The 19493-nt window shown below is 45.4% G+C and overlaps 1 protein-coding gene across 1 annotated transcript in view; it reads right to left on the minus strand.

Moving 5' to 3' along the window:
- Positions 1 to 2552, minus strand: part of LOC109820852 (probable amino acid permease 7) — a 4953-nt gene extending 2401 nt beyond the window's left edge. The window contains exons 1-2 of the mRNA XM_020387045.1: positions 2546 to 2552; positions 2357 to 2503 (exon numbers count right to left, since the gene is read on the minus strand). Of these exons, the coding sequence (XP_020242634.1) occupies positions 2357 to 2503; positions 2546 to 2552 (154 nt within the window). The remainder of the gene's footprint in view (positions 1 to 2356; positions 2504 to 2545) is intronic.

A 19493-nucleotide genomic window follows, 5' to 3' on the forward strand; every position in this document is an offset into this window, starting at 1 on the left:
GCCTCGGCGCACCAGCTCGCTGGCGTTGCGGGACGCATTGCCGACCGAGGAGGAGGAGGGGACAAGTATTCTTTCTACTTGGGCCATGGGCGAACTCGGATTTCGAGGCGACTCTACTGTGTCCCGATAGTACCTCATCAAATTGAGGCCACCACATTTCACGTCAGTCGGGAAACAGCTGCTCCACTGTGGTCGGCCATTCTTCTGTTAGGGTGAAATTTGATTCTTCCGAAGAAGGAGTTTCCGTTTGTATTTTATAAGAAGCTTATTACAAACTAACAAATCAAATGTTTACAACAGACACGCAGAGGGAAGCGCCTCTTTGTTCTTTGTTGTGGGGACTTTAGGTGGACTATAGGACGCTTCGCTCGATGGTCGCGGTGCCGAGTCTGCTTCCTTGGACGCGTTTGAATTGAGGTTGCTGGAGAGCTTCAGTTCGCGAGTAAGAAGCATACGGGGGGCAGATGGAGTTCGCGGTCATGGCTTTGGCTTCGTGGCGCGATCGGGGGAGGCCCGCGAACTAGGGACAGCAGTGCTGTTAAAATTGGGCAAAAAGGGGTATTGTGGCTAACAGAGCTTGGCTCTCGAACATCTTTTTTTCTCCAAGTTTTGGCGACCTCTCTGTCCAATCGTGGCTGGTAGAAGCGGGTTTTTATAAATGAAAGCAAGGCACAGCTTGACTTCTCCTTGAATTGTGGGATGTGACCACATCGCTCCTTCAGAGACGTCTCGCCGTTCCCTCGATACCAATGAACGGTCATTTCCAGGGCATTGTGTTCCATTGTCCTGTCACCGAGCGATGCGGAAAGGCCCATTCTAGTATGTGAGGCAACAAACGACTGCCTATCCGAGTGGATTTGAACCAGATAATGAACCGCATTTATTGAGTTCGCAGATGCGATGAAAGTGTCTGTCGATCACTTGTACTGTGGTGATGCGCCCAGCGTGCTATTGAGCCACGCATGCTTTCTCCTTTCCGGCCAGGGAGAGGCGGTGAAGTAGGTACATCATACTGAGTGGGTTAGCAGCTTGCTGAGTTCCGCGCGGATTCCACCTACCAAGAGCTGCAGAGACAGCGCAGGTGAGTCGAGTTTATGAATGCTTAGGTTGACCTCGACACCTGTCAGTCCGCTTCGCGCCTGGTGCGCACTTGGGCGAGCGGCCGTTTGACGGTCCTGGGTACTCTGGCTCTCTCTCCGCTTCGGGAATCGAGAGAGATGGGAAGGTCCATCTCAGCACGTGGGGTAGTGGATATCCAGCTGTACTGACGGTTTTGGGGCTTGCTGGTGGATTCGACTCCGAACTCGGGCAGACGAGTTGAGCGAAGAGCGAATTTCTGCCATCCTGATCGACCCTGACTCATGCTGGCGAGTCGCCCGTTAGGCGAACCTGGACTTGAGTACAGTCGACGTCTACGCGGTTTAGGTCCGTGCCAGAGAATTGGGCGTGCGAACTCTTCTCGTAGGCAAATTTCCTGTAGACCCATAGAGGTATTTTTTACCGTCTACAGTTGGCTGTATTCATAACGGCCTGAGGGTGTTGACTTCAGAACTTCTCAGTGCATCGGGGATCAAAGCTACTAAGAAGAAAGCTGGGAAATCTCCTCAACCACGTGTACCAGTGCCGTATACATATTTAGTGGCCTGGTTCGTGTTGCATTGCCCTTCGTTGATGACGGGAGTATACGAGGGTGATTATGCTTATACTCCCTTCGTACAGAGATTGGAGTCGGCCACGTGGACTAGTTCTTATATAGTCAGGGCTCGACAACTTTTATCCCGGGAAGACAATTACCGGGTTTTCTGCTGCGCTCCTAATTTTGACGGAACTGACGTGGAGGATGCCCGTTTCATGGACTTTCTTTTTGAGGGCTCGTCTTCTCTGGAAGAAGGCACCTTTAACTGGCTTCTTATGACCAGGTTGGGCTACCTAGTCTACCGCTTGCGGGAGAAGTGCATAATCGAGCCTTACATGCCTTCTCGGTTCGCCAGACAGTTTGGATATGACCAACTCTATGTTGGCAATCCTAACCCGGCGTTAGCTCAGATCGGGAATTTGTATGAAGGAGCTCGTGCATGGTACTTCTTCTCCGCCAGGGGAACCCATGCGCAATTCACCTTACCCAACTCACCGCCTGGCTTCTCTACTGTTATGAATTTCCGCCAGTGGTTTGCTGAAGTTTCTCAGATCTTGGAATATGATGTTTATACTTCATGTATAAACGAGATTCGGGAATTGTATCGTTCGAGGAGCGGTTCTACGAGTACTCGCCTGCCAGGGATGGTAGAGTACATGTCTTGCGAACAGGAAGTGACCGGAGCTGTTAAAGCTCCTAGGGACTTGTCCACCATAGAACCTTCTGAGGAAGAGGTTCCTATGGGGATCGAAGAGGGAAGACCAATTGCTGATTCTCCTGAATAAAAGATAACTGAGGAGATTCCTGCAAAAGAGCATGTTCCTAAACCTCGTTCTTTAAGATCGGGTAAGAGGGCTCTTTCTGCTGCTGAACAAGGCGAATACGATAGGAGAATTCGTAAGCGAATACCTGCCATGGCAAAAAATTCTAAAAAGGCCAAGTTAATGGGGGATGCGATGAAATCTGCGCCTATTGAACGTTTCACTGATGGAGAGGACGACGTGCCCCAATCAACCCCTTCTATTCCTGAGGATGCTAGAGCTGGAGAGGTATCACCCATTGAGGGTTCTGAATCCGCTCCTCTTTCTCTTTCGCGAGACGAAAGTGCATGTAAGGGCCCTTCTTTAGAAGTTGCTCCATCATCTGTTCAGGATGAACACACAGGTCCGATCTATCCAACCATTCCCCCTCCACGCTCGAGGGCTCTGAAGAAATCAATTGAGGAACTGGAACGTTGGATGCAGACAATTGTTAATATTGTCAGTGTTGAAGGAGCTTCTTTTGAAGATTGTGAACCCATCCTGACCCAATGCTTGGACGATATCAAGAATAAAGGGGATGCATTATGGACTGAGCACTGTCAGGGAGGAATCGCTCTTTTGAAGGCAGAATTAGCAACTTTCAGGGAGCTGCAGCGCACCAATTTAGATGCTGAAGTGGAGCCGGCTCTTTCCTTGGCGATAATCTCCAGAGCACATCACCCAGTGACCCTTCGCAAGGACTTGTCTGACAAAAAGGCCCGCATATCAGCTTTAAGGAAGTGGCACTCTGCAACATATGCTAAAATCAAAGGTGTTGCTTCTGATATCCGCGGTATCGAAGAGACTATCGCTCGATTAGAGACCGAGTTGGACCAGAAGAAAGCCCAATTGGCCCACTATGAGGATGTCAGAAAAGAGTTTGAGCATCAAAGTGGCCAAATTTATACAGACTTTTGCCGTACACTCCATGCGGCTGAGCGGATTCACAAAGACATTGTTGCTGCCGCTCCTGTTGAAGCAGAACTCAGAAAGGAGATTGAAGAACAAGTCCGAGCGGCTCACCAGAAGAAACTTTCTGCCTTCAAGTCGAGGCTAAAATCTCTCAAGTTAATAAGGCCTGATGTTTAGGTATCATCCTGTTCTTGACTAAGGAGTTTTGTATCATTTTCACTTTGTTTGTCATCATTTTGTGTTTAGATTAACGATTTTGAATGAAAATGATATCATTTTGTAAAGCAAATGCCATAAATATAGTGTTAACCAGGCATGAAATTGAAATTAGAATAATTCTAGAAAATTTCAATCGTCAGAGGTTTAATGTTAACATGACGATATACAAGATAGAACTACACTATAAATAGGCAACCCCCAGCCTGATTTAGTTAGGATTCGGGGGGGCTAAATGATTCACGGAAAGTATCTCTTTAGAAACTTCCCATTAATCAGCATCATGAGCCTATCTCCTTCTTGGTTGATAAGGCGATATGCTCCATTCGAATAGACTGATTCTATTACGAAGGGCCCTTCCCATTTAGGATTGAACTTCCCTTTGGTTTTGTTTGTCATCACCATGGGTCGTCTGTTGGCCAACACTAAATCGCCCTTCTTGAAAACTCGTTCCTTAACTTTTTTGTTGTAGGCTTTAGAGATACAGACTTGATATAACTCGATATGTTGCTGAGGTTGAAGTCATTTGTCGTCTAAGGCTTCAAGTTCTTGCAGACGTCGTTAATGTTTTTCTTCTTCTGTTAGCCCGGTTGTAATAGCAACTCTCAGAGAAGGGATCTGAATTTCCAATGGCAATACAGCCTCGCAGCCGTATACCAAAGAGAAATGTGTGGCTCTTGTAGAAGTCCTTACCGTCGTGCGGTAAGCCCACAGACATTCACCGAGTCTTTCATCCCAATCGCGCCGGCTTTTAGAAACAAACTTTTTGAGAAGCATCACTATGGTTTTGTTGAAGGCTTCTGCAAGACCATTTGCTGGCGGATAATAAGCCGTAGATGTAACACTTTGGATTCTAAATTTGTCACAAAATCTTCGAAACCCAAAGCTGACGAATTGTGTCCCGTTGTCGTGAACTATTCGTCTCGGGACTCCAAAACGGTAGACGACATGATGCTTGATGAACTTGATTACATTTGAAGTCTTGACTTCTTTCAACGGGATTGCCTCCGCCCATTTGGAGAAATAGTCGGTTACGGCTAGAATGAACCGGTGTCCTTTGGACGTCGCAGGGGAAATCGGTCCGATAATATCCATACCCCATATTTCGAATGGCCAAGTCGCCGATGTGGGGTGTAAGTTTCCTGGTGGTTGGTGGATGAAATCTCCATGAATTTGGCACGCGTGACAATGTTTAGCGTAGTCAACTGCGTCTGAAAACATCTTCGGCCAATAATAGCCGATTCGTTGGAGGCGATCTCCTAATTTAGCTCCGGGCTGATGAGCTCCGCACATTCCGTCGTGAGCTTCCTTAAGGGCCTCTTTTGCTTCCTTCCAGGAGAGGCATCGAAGCAAAACTCCATCATGTGACTTACAGTACAGGACTTGAGAGACTGCGTCGTAATAGAATCGGAGGGCCTTTCGTTTGATAGAGGCCGCTTCCTTAGGGTCATCTGGCAGAATTCCATATACGACATAATGTACGGGAATCACCAATCCCTAGATTCGAACTCCATAAATGTCGTACAGACTTCTCCCGACATCGTCTCGTCTGGGTTTTCCTCCATAGGGATCTTGGAAGAGCATAATTTCCGTCCCGCGACTAGAATCGTTGTTTCAGCTCCCGGTGGCAATGCTAATGAAGTTGCCAAAGAGGCTAGAGCATCTGCATAAGCATTCTGAGCTCGCGGTACATATTCGATAAAGAATCCTTCAAACTTTTGAGCTTGCTTTAGCACTGGGAAGTAATATGGAATCAAATCCTCATGACGTACTTCGTATTCTCCTCGGACTTGATTAACGATGAGCTGAGAGTCACCGTAAGCCTCAAGGTGCTGAACATTAAGTTCTTCAGCAAATTGCATTCCTAATAGCAGAGCATTATACTCGGCTACATTGTTGGTGCAAGGTTCGATTAAGGAGAATCCCCTTGGGATTACGTGGTCGTTCGGAGAGATTAGCACTACTCCTACTCCCGCGGTAACTACTCCATGAGGGTTTGCTCTGGATGCACTGTCGAAGAATAACTTCCACACTTGCGTAGCTTCTTGAGTAACACAAGTTTCGGCGACTTCGTCAGGTAATTCTTCATACAACTTAGACTTTCCTGACACTGGATGATCGGCTAAGAAGTCTGCCAGTGCTTGACCTTTGACTGCCTTTTGAGGCATGAACTGCATGTCGTATTGCGACAAAAGAATGGCCCATTTTGCAAGCCGGCAATTTAGAGATGACGGTTTCGTCATCAAAACTCTCAAAGGATTCACCTTAGAGATGACGTGAATTGTTTGTCCAACTAGATAATGTCGCATCTTTTGAATTGCGAATACCAAGGTGAGACATTCTTTTTCGACAGGATTGTACCGGTGTTCGGCTCCCATCATAGTCCTGCTCAAGTAGTAGATGACTTGCTCTTAACCCTGATCGTTGTTCTGGGCCAACAAAGCTCCAAGGGAATGGTCCATGGCTCTTACATACAACAGGAATGGCTTTCCTGATATTAGGGCCACAAGAACTGGCGGTTGAGTGAGATATCTTTTAATCTCCTCGAACGCTTTTTTGACACTCTGTATTCCAAACAAAGGATATTCCTTTCTTCATGAGTTTAGAGAAAGGTTGGTAGCGCCCTGACAGATTCGATATAAATCTTCGAATGTAGGCCAGTCTGCCTTGCAAACCTCTGAGCTCTTTGAGATTCTTCGGAGGTGGCATGTCTTGGATGGCACGCACTTTTTTGGATCAAGAGAGATTCCCTTGGAAGTAACGATAAATCCTAGGAATTTTCCGCTTGAAACTCCGAGAAATGATTTTGTCGGATTCATCTTCAGCTGATGTGCTCGCATGATCTCGAACATTGTCTTCAGGTCTGCAAGATGATCATCTTTACATTGGCTCTTTACTGCTATATCATCAACGTAACACTCGATCTTCTTTCGTAGGTGTTCATGAAAGATCGTGTTCATTGCACGTTGATAAGTTGCCCCTGCGTTTTTCAGGCCGAAGGGCATCACCGTATAGCAATACACCCCCAGTGGTGTTCTAAAAGCAGTGTGTTTCTCGTCTTCCGGGTGTATCTTGATCTGATTGTATCCGGAGAATCCGTCCATAAAAGACATCATTTCGTATCCACAGGTGTTGTCGATCATGACGTCAGTGATAGGAAGAGGAAACTCATCTTTTGGACAAGCTGCGTTAAGATCGCGGAAATCAATGCATATCCGGACCTTACCGTTTTTCTTGGGCACTGGGACAATGTTGGCCACCCAGTCAGGGTGTTGTTCCTCCCTAACAAAACCCGAGTCTATACGCTTTTTAACTTCTGACTCAATTGATTCCATGATCTCTGGACGAAACCTGCGTTGTTGCTGTTTAACAGGTTTTGCATCCGGATCGATGTTGAGATGGTGCGTGGCCACCTTCGGGTCAAGGCCAGGCATATCTTCATAATTCCAAGCGAATACATCTATATATTCTCGAATGAGAGATATAAGGTCCTCTCTCTCGGATGATGATAGGTTTTCGGCTATGAAGATGGGTTTAGGGTCATGTTCATCTCTCATGATAACCTGGACCACTTTATCTTCAGTGGGTGGTTCGCGTTATTCGAATCGCATATCCCACAGGATATTGAGACGTTTGATCCAAGGATCATTGGTTGATTCGATTAACCCTTCATCACCCCTTGCGTCTTCGTCTGGATGACTAGTTGAAACCATGTTCACAGTCAGGCTTTTAAAGAAAGGTCCAACACTGACGAAACCATGTTCACAGTCAGGCTTTTAAAGAAAGGTCCAACACTGACGTCGGACTCGTATGAAGATGTTCTGGATGAATAGTCACGACATAGGTAATTACTGATTTCGCTTTCTGAGGCAGGGGGAGGCGTAACGTAACCCACGCCTCTTCCGGTTTTTTGATAATAGTCCGGAGGTTTTCCTTCAGGAGTGAGAGACATTCGGATCGGGGTTCGTCTTCCTTTCCCCAAGTTCAAGCCCTGTTTCTCATTAAAGTTATACCCCATTCGTTTTATTAAGAATATAGAATTGGGTTCGTGGTAATGGAATTAGGGAACTCCATCATCTTCCTCTGAACTTCCTCGTTTGAGTTGTTCGGGTTTGACTTTACCAAAACAGATCGGCTTCTGCCATTTCCTTTTGGATGGGACTTTGAAGAAAGCCTTCTGTGCGTCCTCCACTTCTTCATCTGAAGTGAAGGATGACTGGATTGGCAAGGTGACCGACGCCTCTGTGCACAGTATGTGCCGTGGGTTGGTACCTGCTCTAGAATCATTCTCTATTTGTTCATTTTTAGGAGAGACATCAGACAAGTACGCTAAAATAAAATCTTCATTAATGCACCACTCGCCCTCACTCGGTACATTATTATTATTCTCACCCTGACCCACTACATCAAAGTTTAATTCCTAAGGACAATCTTCATCAGGATCTGGCTCGATGTCAGCTTCATTCCCGCTGTCCACATCTTCTTTCTCCTGGGATTCCGGATAGAAGACGGAGTCGGTATGGAAGTTTTCCACCCCTCGGAAGGGGTATTTTTCTGCGATTAAGGTTCGAACTCCGCCCTCGTTATTGGCGTACTTCATGACTTGATGCAGAGTAGATGGGACAATACGGTTTGTATGTATCCATGGTCGTCCTAGCAAAAGATTGTAAGACGTGTCCGCATCTATGATGTAGCATGCTACTTCAGACTTAAGATCTCCGATCTGGCATCTGAGCTTGATCTTTCCCAGAGGTCAGGTGCTGTTTGCATTGAACCCAAAGATAGTAGTCTGGGTGGTGTGCAGTCGGTGCATAGGAATCCCTAAGACCTGCATGACCCTGTAAGGCATGATGCTGAGTGCTGAGCCTGGGTCAACTTGAACACGACTGATTTCGGAGGATCCAATATACCCTGTGTAGTACAGGGGTCGGTCATGCTCGTGTTTGACTTGCATATCTTCCTGAGTGAATGATATGCATGGTAGACTTCTCGCTGCTTGTAGGCATTGCAGACAAGGTCGACCTTCAGAAGCTTCAGGGATCAGAGTGACTTGAGTAATGAAGCTCTCCGTATTCTTTAAGGCTTCGATCAGAGATTCCTTGGTAGTTTTGGACAACCTCAGGAGCTCATATAGAGTAATCCTGGCTGGTATATTGGCCAACTGAGCCATGACATTGAATTGGAAGGGAGTGCTCGACTCCCCGGATTCTTGGTGGAGATTTTTGTTGAACCGAAGTTCCTTTTGTTTCCCCTTATCAACGGATTCTTGGTGGAGATTTTTGTTGAACCGAAGTTCCTTTTGTTTCCCCTTATCAACCGGCTTTTTCGGAACAGAACCCCCAGCGTCTTGGTGCTGTTCCTCAATTTCTTGAGCATTCTGGCCATAATCCCTCAAGTAAGCTTTTCCTGACCGAGTGCCAGGGTTGTGTCCTGGGTATGCTGTCAGGACAATCCTCTCCTCTTATGAATCAGTAAGAGGTTTGAGGTGGTCATCATTTTCAGTAATGGAGGGGCTAATCATGTTGGAAGACTTAGCCTTGCCTCCCTTCTTTTTGGACGAGTTGTTCGTCCATTCTTGATCTCTTAGCAGATCAGGGTGGACCCACATGATTTCCCCTTTTGGGGTAGTGAGGGGTACCAACCCCCTGTCTTTTTGACTATGCCACTGCTAGAAAATGAACTATTGCCCACGGGACTTTAGCGACGGAAAATTCCGTCGCTATAAGTCATGTTATAGCGACAAAATATGCCGTCGCTATTTTTCCGTCGGCAAAAAAGTTTTGCCGACAGAAATTTTACTATTGGCGACGGAAAATTTTCGTCGCCATTACTTTCCCGACAGAAATGTGGCGTCGAGAAATTTCCGTCGCTAAAATGGGTTATAGCGACGGAAATTTCCGTCGCTAAAACCCAAAAAAGGGGAAACTTTTTTGGGCGCGGGCTTTTTTCACTCCGTCCTCCCCAAAAAATTCATCCTACCGCCAAAAAATTTATCCCCGAAAATTTCATCACCCTCTCAAATCCCTACGGAAATTTTACTATTGGCGACGGAAAATTTCCGTCGCCATTACTTTCCCGACAGAAATGTGCCGTCGAAAAATTTCCGTCGCTAAAATGGGTTATAGCGACGGAAATTTCCGTCGCTAAAACCCAAAAAGGGGAAACTTTTTTGGGCGCGGGCTTTTTTCACTCCGTTCTCCCCAAAAAATTCATCCTACCGCCAAAAAATTTATCCCCGAAAATTTCATCACCCTCTCAAATCCCTAACCCCCTCCACCCCGCACCCTCTCAAGTCCCCAATTTTCATCACCCTCTCTCTCTCCCCCCTTCTCAAAATCAAGAACGATGATGGCTTCCTCCTCCTCGTCTTCAGAGTTCACCACCGACGAACTTGAGGCGGCGGAGGCTCCGATTAAGCTAAAGACCACCGACCCAGATTCCACTCTCTCAGATTTCTTCCCTCGCTGGCTCCAGAAAAAGAAGCGGCTGCTTCCGTATGATTATTGAACATGGTTTGAAATTTATTATATTATTGTACAGGTTTTTTCAAATTTTAAAATAATTTTTTTAAAAAATATTAGAAATATTTAGCCACTGATTAGTCGTCGTTATAGACCCTTTTAGCGACGGAAAACATACACGAGGACATGCTAATAGCGATGATTTTTCCGTCGCTAATGTAACTTTTAGCGACAGATTTTTCGTTGCTAAAAGATACATTAGCGACGGATTTTCCGTCGCTAAAAGTTACATTAGCGACAGAATTTTTTCTTTTTTTTTAAAAAATTAAAAAATAGAACAACGGATTTTCCGTTGCTAATTTTCCGTCGCTGACTTTTAGCGACTGAAAATCCGTCGCTAAAAGTAATTTTTGCTACCCTCAATGTACTGACGGTATTTTAGCGACGGAATTTTATTTTTTCCGTCGCTAAAACTTTTAGTGACGGATTTTCGACTTTTAGCAACGGATTTGTCCGTCGCTAAAAGTCTCATTTCTAGCAGTATGCAAGTCGACATTCTTCAAGTGCATTTCTCCCTTGCGAATGGGGACAACGCCGTTCGCAGTTACCACCGGGGGGAAGTCACCAAATTGGACCGCTATCATATTGGTGGATACGGTCTTCTGCTCAGGTTTCAAGGTGAGCACATTGGCATTTACCAAATTCTGCAATATGTCTTTGAAGACATAGTATTTTTTGGTAGGATGTCCAAAGAATCTGTGGTAACGACAATAATTAGGGTCATCCACTTTCCATGCTTCATCCGGCTTCCTGATCTCAGGCAATTGTAGCTTGTTGTTGTTTCGAAGCAACTGGAATAAGGTATCCACATGCTCCTCTTTAAACGAATATTGCTTCGGCGCTCTTTGTTGATTGGGCGTCTTGCCTTGCTTATTAGGCGGTGGTACTCACGTGTAGTCAGCTGCTAAAGTCTCCTTTCCCTTAGACCGCTGGGCGTTGTTCTGGTTGCGTTGCTGCTGCGGCTTGGGTTGCGGCTCTTCTTCAGCTTTGACTCGCGCCACTATCTCTTCAGCTTGTTCTCCTTGTGAAACTAGTTATCTCTAGGAGCGACACTCTGCTACCCCATCTGAGCAAGGAGCTGGGTCTGCAGGTTGTGCCTGCAAGTTTCAACCAAAGTTGATTGGGTCATACCTGAGGGGCATCGCAATGCCATGCTGCGGAATCTTTCCACATAGGCCTTGATGGACTCTCCTTTCCTTTGCTTAGTGGCGAGGAGAGTTGGGACTGAGACCTCTGTATCGTCCTCAAAGAACCTGGCCAAGAATAGCCTTTCCAGGTCTACCCATTTCTGGATGGATCCGGCAGGCAGTTTCATAAACCATTCGAAAGCGACACCCTTAAGGGTACCGATGAATAGCCTAGTCAGGATGGCGTCATTCGCTACCACATCTCCAGTTTGGGATTTGAAGTAGTAGATGTGCTGATTCGGCGATCCTGTGCCATCGAACGGTTGTAAGGTAGGGGCCTTAAATTTCGGTGGGTAGGGAGCTGTATCCCACTCAGCAGGGTAAGGCCGCACTACTCCTTCTTCACGGAGCTCACTTCTGTTAGCGATTACATTGAGGCGAGCTTCCAGATCATCCATTTTGGTGGACTGAGGATACAACTCTTTTTCCATCTCCTTCTCATTATCAGAAGAAGAATCCAAGTTGTGAGTCTCACGATCTGAGTGTTCGTGTGCCTTTTGCTTTCCCTTTGACATAGTTCTCCGGGAAGACTCGGGTTTTTGGCCTTTTTCGGTGAGAAGCTGGGCCAGCATATCCTTTAGTTGGAGAAGTGTCTCCTGTTGCGCCTGGAGCATGACATGATGTTCGTCCACTCTTTTGGCTATGTCTTCATGGTTCCCTGTCGTGTAAGCAGAGACCTCGCATGCGACAACATAACTTGAAGATTAAGATTCGGCGACTGCCGAATGTTCATCGTCGGAAACGACCCCCTTAGCCAATCTTTGATAATCAACCGGACGGATAGCTCCTGTCCGAGTCTGAGTATTCCGATATACTCCTTCGAACTGGTCACAAATTTCCCTAACAGTTGGGGAATGACTTTTTTGTGACTTATCGGAATCAGTATGCGAGGCTTTTCCTTTACCGATCATGTTGATGGTGACTTCGGAGTATTCCGCTTCAGCTGTCTTCTTTTTGTATCGACGTTGTCGTTTGGCAGGTCTAACAACGTTCGTTAACCTATCGAATATAGACTACTGAGGTGTGGATGCGCAACAATGGCATTCAGAAAAGACTGCAGATATAAGCCTCTCACATTGACATGAGTGAGCTGCTTGTGCTGTTGGTTTTCCTCTCGATAATAATTCTCGCAGATCAGGAACTTGGGAGGAGACTTTCCCCGGTCACGGAGGTGGAGATGGAACCCCCTGCCCTTGGGTGGGTGAGATTGGTTCATGTCGAACGTGGATTTTGAAGCCACGCTGACTTTTCTAAACTTGGCTGACCTCTTGAAGATCGCGTTCTTGAGAAATAACGCGAGGGTCGCGTTGAGATTTGTAAACATTAGGCCGAGGCCTACGTTTAAATGATGAAACAGACCTCTGAGGGTCATGTTTTGTTTGAACGCGCCCCTGAGGGTCGCGTTTGGTTGGTGAAACAGACTCCTGAGAGTTATGTTTCGTTTGAACGCGCACCTGAGGGTCGTGTTTAGTTGGTGAAACAGACTCTTGAGAGTCATGTTTCGTTTGAACGCGCACCTGAGGGTCGCGTTTAGTTTTGACAGCTCCCTTCTGAGGGCTGCGTTTTGAAGGAACAACGCGCCACTCAGGGTCACGTTTCAGTTGTATAAGCCGAGGCTCATAGTCGGGCTCGTTGCCGCGAAGTGAGCGTTCTTCCTTGGGAACGCCAGGTTCGGGAAAATTTTCAGAAACGCGATCCTCGCGTTGGGCCATTATTCGGCTTTCACGCAAGTGTGCTCGACGTATGGATCTTCTTCGTCTGCGAGCGGCATTCTTCTTGGCTTGTTTCAAAGCCTTAGCAGCAGCGTCGTTGACGCTCATGGAACTCGTCCCCTCCAGAGGCTGTTTGTGGCCCGAAGCATGTCTGGCTGACGCGGAGGTGGGATCTTCAGCTAGCAGAGCTAGTTTGAGTTCCTAGCCGAAGGAGAGGGCTTTCTTCGGCACTTCAACAACAGAATTAATCTCCTTGGAGATCTTGCGGACACCATGCTTAACCTTAGGGCTAAGCGATCCAGAGGATAAGGTTTCCTCATATTTAGCTTGATCAAACTCCACGACGAGAGTTTCTACAGTGGTTCCCATGAGGTGGACGTCGGACTGCGCCACCACTTCTTCGTCAGAAAAGCTAGTCCCCAGCGTTGTTTGTTGGAAAAATTGCAAAGAAGAGAACAAAGAAAATTGACTTGTATTCCTTTGATTTCGATTACAATTCGATTACAAAAGAGAAGAGAACGAATTTGATTCTCTCCTTTGTTTAAAACTGGGTTCTTCTCGGTAGCGATGGAATGCTTCCTTCGATTGCTCGCGTCGAATTTGCTCTCCGTTGACGATCCGACCGTCTTTTATCTCGTGAGAATGATGAACTTCTGTGGAAATTTTGATGAATAACTCTGAATGAGTTTTAGAACTCTGGATGAGTTAGAACTCTGTGAATAGAGTTGTTAGAACCGAAAATTCGGTTAATGACCAAGCAGATTTTCTATTGTTGAAGAATCCCTTCGGTTTTGATCTTCTGAATTTAATTCAAAAATCCTATCTCCAAGGATTTTTACTGCTGCTGTTGTTGAATCGCCGAACCTGAGTGGTTGAGATCCTGAAGAACTAACTTGTTGCTTCTTCGTACCCAAAAATCCAGCCAGCCCCTAACTCAGTTGAGTTTGTTAAGATTTTATAGGTGGATAAGAGGTTGTAACTGCCCTCTAAATCCGCTCCTGAGTGGGCGTGATTTCCTCAGATCGTGGGGAAACAGTTCTTGAAACCGTTCGACTCATGGTCGCCTCTTAGAATTGAGACGCGGGGTTGGGTGTTGGCTGAACATCATTGAACGCGAGGGTCGCTCGCGTTTTGGTTTGTTATAGTTTGGGAACGCGGGGGTCGGTGTTGGTTGAACCCCTACGAACGCGAGGGTCGCTCATGTTTAGCTTGTGTTTGGAAACGTGGGGGTCGCCTGCACTTCCAGAATTGTAACGCGGGGATGACATCCGCGTTTTAGAAGGAGCTAGTTGACTTGTAACTTCTTCTGTAAAGCGTTGCAAGGACCGTTGTTTAGTAATCCTAGCTTTAGCTGTAGTGGAGTGTGAAAGTCGTCAGATTGTAACCTTCACTGTAGATTATGAAGGCTGCTGAATAGAGTTTTCATCAGTTGTCGGAAGTGTCGTTGAATTGTAACTCTTTTCGATCTATGTGAAAAGTCCTCGATTTGCAGCTTTCGATTGTCAGCGCGAAAGCTATTTGATTGTAGCTTTCGTTGTTGGAACTTGACGGGAATCAACATCCATAGTGTTTTTAGATGAATATTTGCCCACAGCTCTCTACCAAGCAACTCACCAACTAAGTCCAACCTTTTATTTCTGAAATCATTACACTGCTCATCAGCATCTCTAATAGTTGCTAATATAATATTAGTCATGTTGTTGTCGCAACCATCAAGATCAATCATCTCAGAAATGAGGCCGTGTTTGTAGCGATTGTAGAATTATGAATACAGTGATTAGAAAGTCGTCTGATTGTGACTTCCATTGTCGGAGCTTGATAGGGATCAGCTATCCATTGTGATTTTTAGACAGCCTACATGGAGATTGGAGGGAGTCAAATTTGAGATTGAGTAATGGGATTGAGTAGTATCATCTCTAATTGGTCATCGATGGTAGCTAACCAACCATCGGTGGAGCCCATGCAGAGTCGACGGTGAATTGGAGGATCGCCGGGGAGGAAGGAGGATGACTAACTAGGAGATAGCTAACTAGTAAGTTATCATTCAAATGAACCAACCAAAACTAACTATTTTCATAAATTTTACATAAAAAGACTAATGTTTAACTTTAGTTTTTTTCGCCGTCAGTAAAACCCATCTAAGTATCCTGAGCATTGTTTCCTTGATCATTTTGTGCCATATTTAGAGTCACTAAGTTGAAATGCTTGCTCAAACCTCTCTCTTAGGTTTCAAAGAGTTTTTTTATTCCCTTACCTCCCTCCCATCCAAAGTGTAGACTTCTTTTGTCATGACCCGGGCCCACAGGCCTGTTAGCGCGTGCAAGCCGTGGGACCCACCGAGTGTAACGCATTGTTTGGCTCAAACCACTACCAAAATCGACTAGCCGATGTTACACTTGAGTCTTTAGCTTTCACTAAATAAACACCTTAATTTCCCACTCTCCCACCGATGTGAGACTAAATTAGTGGATGTCACATTTACCCCACCTTACAAAGGCGACGTCCTCATCGCGGCATGACAATTAGTACATCTCAGTATCGCCTCCAGGCAATATGACTTTAGATGTGGCTCCTACGGGCTCTAGAGGTGGCTCCCATTGCATCCACACAGTGTATATCACTTAGCCCTGTATAGCACTTAGCTCTACACTTCCGACTGGTAACTGCTCTGCTACCATTTGTCACGCCGTGGGCCCGCAGGTACGTTGGCACGTGTAAGCCGTGAGACCCACTGAGTGTAACACACAGTTTGGCTCAAACCACTACCAAAATCGACTAGCCGATGTTACACTTGAGTCTTTAGCTTTCACTATATAAACACCTCAATTTCCCATTCTCCCATCGATGTCGGACTAAATTAGTGGGATGTCACATGTATCCAGTAGTAGACCACCGTTTGTCAATATCCCCAGCATAATCTGAATCCACATATCCAACACAATCCTGCCCATTCTTCTCAAATACCAAACCAACATCCACAGTACTTTTGATATACCATAGAATCCACTTCATAGCCTTCCAATGACCCGTCTCGGGGTCGTGCATGTATCTAGATACCATGCTCACGACCTGTGATAAATCTGACCTTGTACACATCATAACATACATCAAGACACCCACCTACTGACATATGAAACTTTTGACACGTACTCACGATCCTCAACTGAAACAAGTAACATCTTAGCAGAAAGCTTAAAATGGGAAGCCAATGGAGTACTCACCGTCTTGATATTGCCATCAAAACCGAATTTCTTCAGCATCTTCTGCAAGTAGTTCCTCTGTGTCAACTTCAACCTCCCCTTCACCACATCTCTCTCAATCTCCATACCCAATATCTTCTTTGCTTCTTCAAGATCATTCATCTCAAATTCAGATGCTAGCTCTTTTTTTAACTTTCTAATAGCTGAAGTATTCCTGGAAGCAATAAGCATATCGTCAACATATAACAATAAATAAATATACTCACCATTCTGTAGCTTGTGCATGTAAACACACGGGTCATATGAGCTCCTCGTGTACTATTGGTCAACTATAAAACTATCAAATCTCTTGTACCATTATCGCGACGATTGCTTCAATCCATAAAGGGACTTCTTCGGTTTACACACCAAATCTTCCTTGCCTGCAACTCTAAAACCCATAGGTTGTGTCATATAGATTTCCTCTTCTAAGTCTCCATGTAGAAAGATTGTCTTTACATCTATCTGGACCAATTCCAAATCTACCTGTGCCACCAATGTTAATAGTATCCTTATCGATGAATGCTTCACGACCGGTGAGAATACTTCGTTATAATCTATGCCCTCAAGCCGGGCATACCCTTTGGTAACCAATTTGGTTTTGTACCGAATGTCCCCATTAGAAGATCATTCTTTCTTTGCATATACTCACTTGCATCCAATAGCTCTCTTACCCTTCTGTAGCTTTGTAAGTTCTCAAGTGTCGTTCTTTTGAAGAGAGTGCATCTCCTCCTCCGTAGCTTCCCTCCATCTGATTGAATCAGAGCTTGACTCTGATTCCTTATATGCAGAAGGAACCAAATCATCAACAACCTTAACTGATAAAGCATATGCAACCATCACTTCATCATATTTAGCTGGCCGACGAATAACCCTTCTTGGTCTATTAGCTGCAATGGACTCCTAAACATGACTCTGTCCCTGAGTCCTAATATTCACTGTATCCTTCATCTACCCATCTGTCATCACGTCTCCTCTCAATGTCACCTCTATAGGAGTCTCAATGGATAAAATGCTATCTGAAGTCTATGGAGTCACATCATCCTCCACCTCCTGCGATATCCTACTAGTTTGGCTTCCTCCACCTGCCGAGGGACTTGAGGCCTCTTCATATATGCCTCATCAAAAGTGATATATCTGCTAATGATTATCTTCTTATCTTGTGGATCCCATAATTTGAAGCATTTAACTCCATCTCTAAAGTCCACAAAGATTGCTTTTCTATCCCTCGGATTTAATTTCCCATCATTCACATGATAGTAAGTTGGACACCCGAAAATCTGAAGCAACTCATAATTACTAGCCACCGATCCAGACCATAGCTCCATAGTAGTCTTCCCATGTATCACAGTGCACAACAACCTATTAACGAGATGACTTGCATAAACCAATGCCTCAGCCTAAAAGGATCTAGCCAATTCACTCTGTGAGAGCATACAACGTACCTTTTCCAGTAAGGTATAGTTCTATCTCTTGTCCACCCCATTTTGTTGCGATGTCTCCCTAACCGTGAAGTATCGCCTAATGTCGTGATCTTGACAAAATTATAAAAATGAATCACTCTTGTACTCACCACTATTATCTGAACGGAGTATCTTCACCTTTCTACCTGTCTGTAGCTCCACTTTCTTCTTCCATTCTACAAATATATTTGAGAACTCATGTTTATGCTTCATAAGGTATATCCAATTCTTCATGGAATAATCATCAATAAAAGTAAAAAAAATAATTGGTCCCACCAAGTAATGTGTGCTTAGAAGGACCCTAAACATCTGTGTGAATGTACGTATCATTACAATACAATAATTGGAAAGGAGTAATCGTCCCAATAGAAGAGGAGAAAAAAGCAATACCTTAGGTGTTGTAAATTGCGGTGCCAAATTTTACTTTTGTCTTCTTCCCAAGTACACAATGCTCACACAACTCTACCTTACATGTCTTTGCACCTTTCAATAGTCCCTATTTCGCCAACACCTCCAGGAACTTATCACCCCTGTGTCCCAATCTCATATGCCATAAGTTGGTAGTATCCTCCTCTATGGTAATCGAAGCTGCCAGACCTTCTGTTACTATCTTACCCTTCAAGTAGTAAATATTTTTTTCCTGATACCTCTCATCACCACTATGGACCCTTTTGTGACCTTCAGAATTGCATTCTCTAAGATCACCCTATAGCCAGCTGCCTCCAAAGTTCTAAGTGAAATGATATTCTTCGTCAACTACAGAAAGAATCTCACTTCCTTCAGCTTCCTAGTCACCCCATCACACTGTAGGCGTCTAAAAATGCCTATAGGTATCCACACACAGCTCGAGACAGAGAGAAGGTGATGAACGCCATTATCTAAGTCTAAGAGGATTATCTAACGCCGACCAACACATGAAGTAAAACGGCAAACCGAATGGCCCGCGTGCTCACCAGCCACCACCAAGTGGCCCGCACGCTCATCAATCACCAAATCGGCGAACCAAGTGGCCCGCACGTCCATCGGTCAGCTAAACAGCGAACCAAGAGGCCTACACGCCTGTCGGCCACCGTCAAGCTATCCATGCGTTCGCAAAACGAATCGGGAAAGCGTACAAGTCAACGAAACGATGAAATACGCGTAACGATGGAACAAGTCAAAACCCAAAAAACAGATTAAGCCCCTGGCAGCCGGGTCACGCCAAAGCGACCCGATCAGACCAGTGGCTCAGTCACGGGCATTTGGTGGCCCGGCCAAGGCCGAGCCACGGGTGACTGTTCGGTCAAAATTTGGTTTTTTTGGTTCGTTGACGGATTCTTTTGGGATTTGAGTGTTCTTGGGCGTTCTAACTGATCTGATATTGTGGTTGTACAGTTGTTAACTGAAGATACAGAAAAATCCATCAGTCTCATCTAAATAACCGCATCCGAGGCCTATAAATATGAGCAAAAGACCTCCATTTTAAGGAGGACATCAAGAGGGCGAAGCGCTGCCGAATTGGAGAGTGGAGCCACGAATTTACAACAAGTGTTAGCAGATCTTGGCGATCTCATGCGCATAAAGAGTGGAGTTCGAGAGATTCGAGACCCGTCCCCTATTCCTCCAGATTTAAGCTTGGTCTTAAATCTCGAGAAGAGCCGTAATCTCGCTTGGTCGAGATTACCTCTGCAGCGATTACTTCCTTCGTGAAGTAAGAGCTTTGATCATCAATCTGTCAACCGGATCCGATCCGCGGCTGTCCACGGATATTAACATCCCCAGCACAGGCAAAGATCTCACGCAAGCAGCGGGTGATAAATGTTCGTTA

The sequence above is a fragment of the Asparagus officinalis genome, chromosome 8 (assembly GCF_001876935.1).
Source record: "Asparagus officinalis chromosome 8, Aspof.V1, whole genome shotgun sequence".
Lineage (NCBI taxonomy): Eukaryota > Viridiplantae > Streptophyta > Magnoliopsida > Asparagales > Asparagaceae > Asparagus > Asparagus officinalis.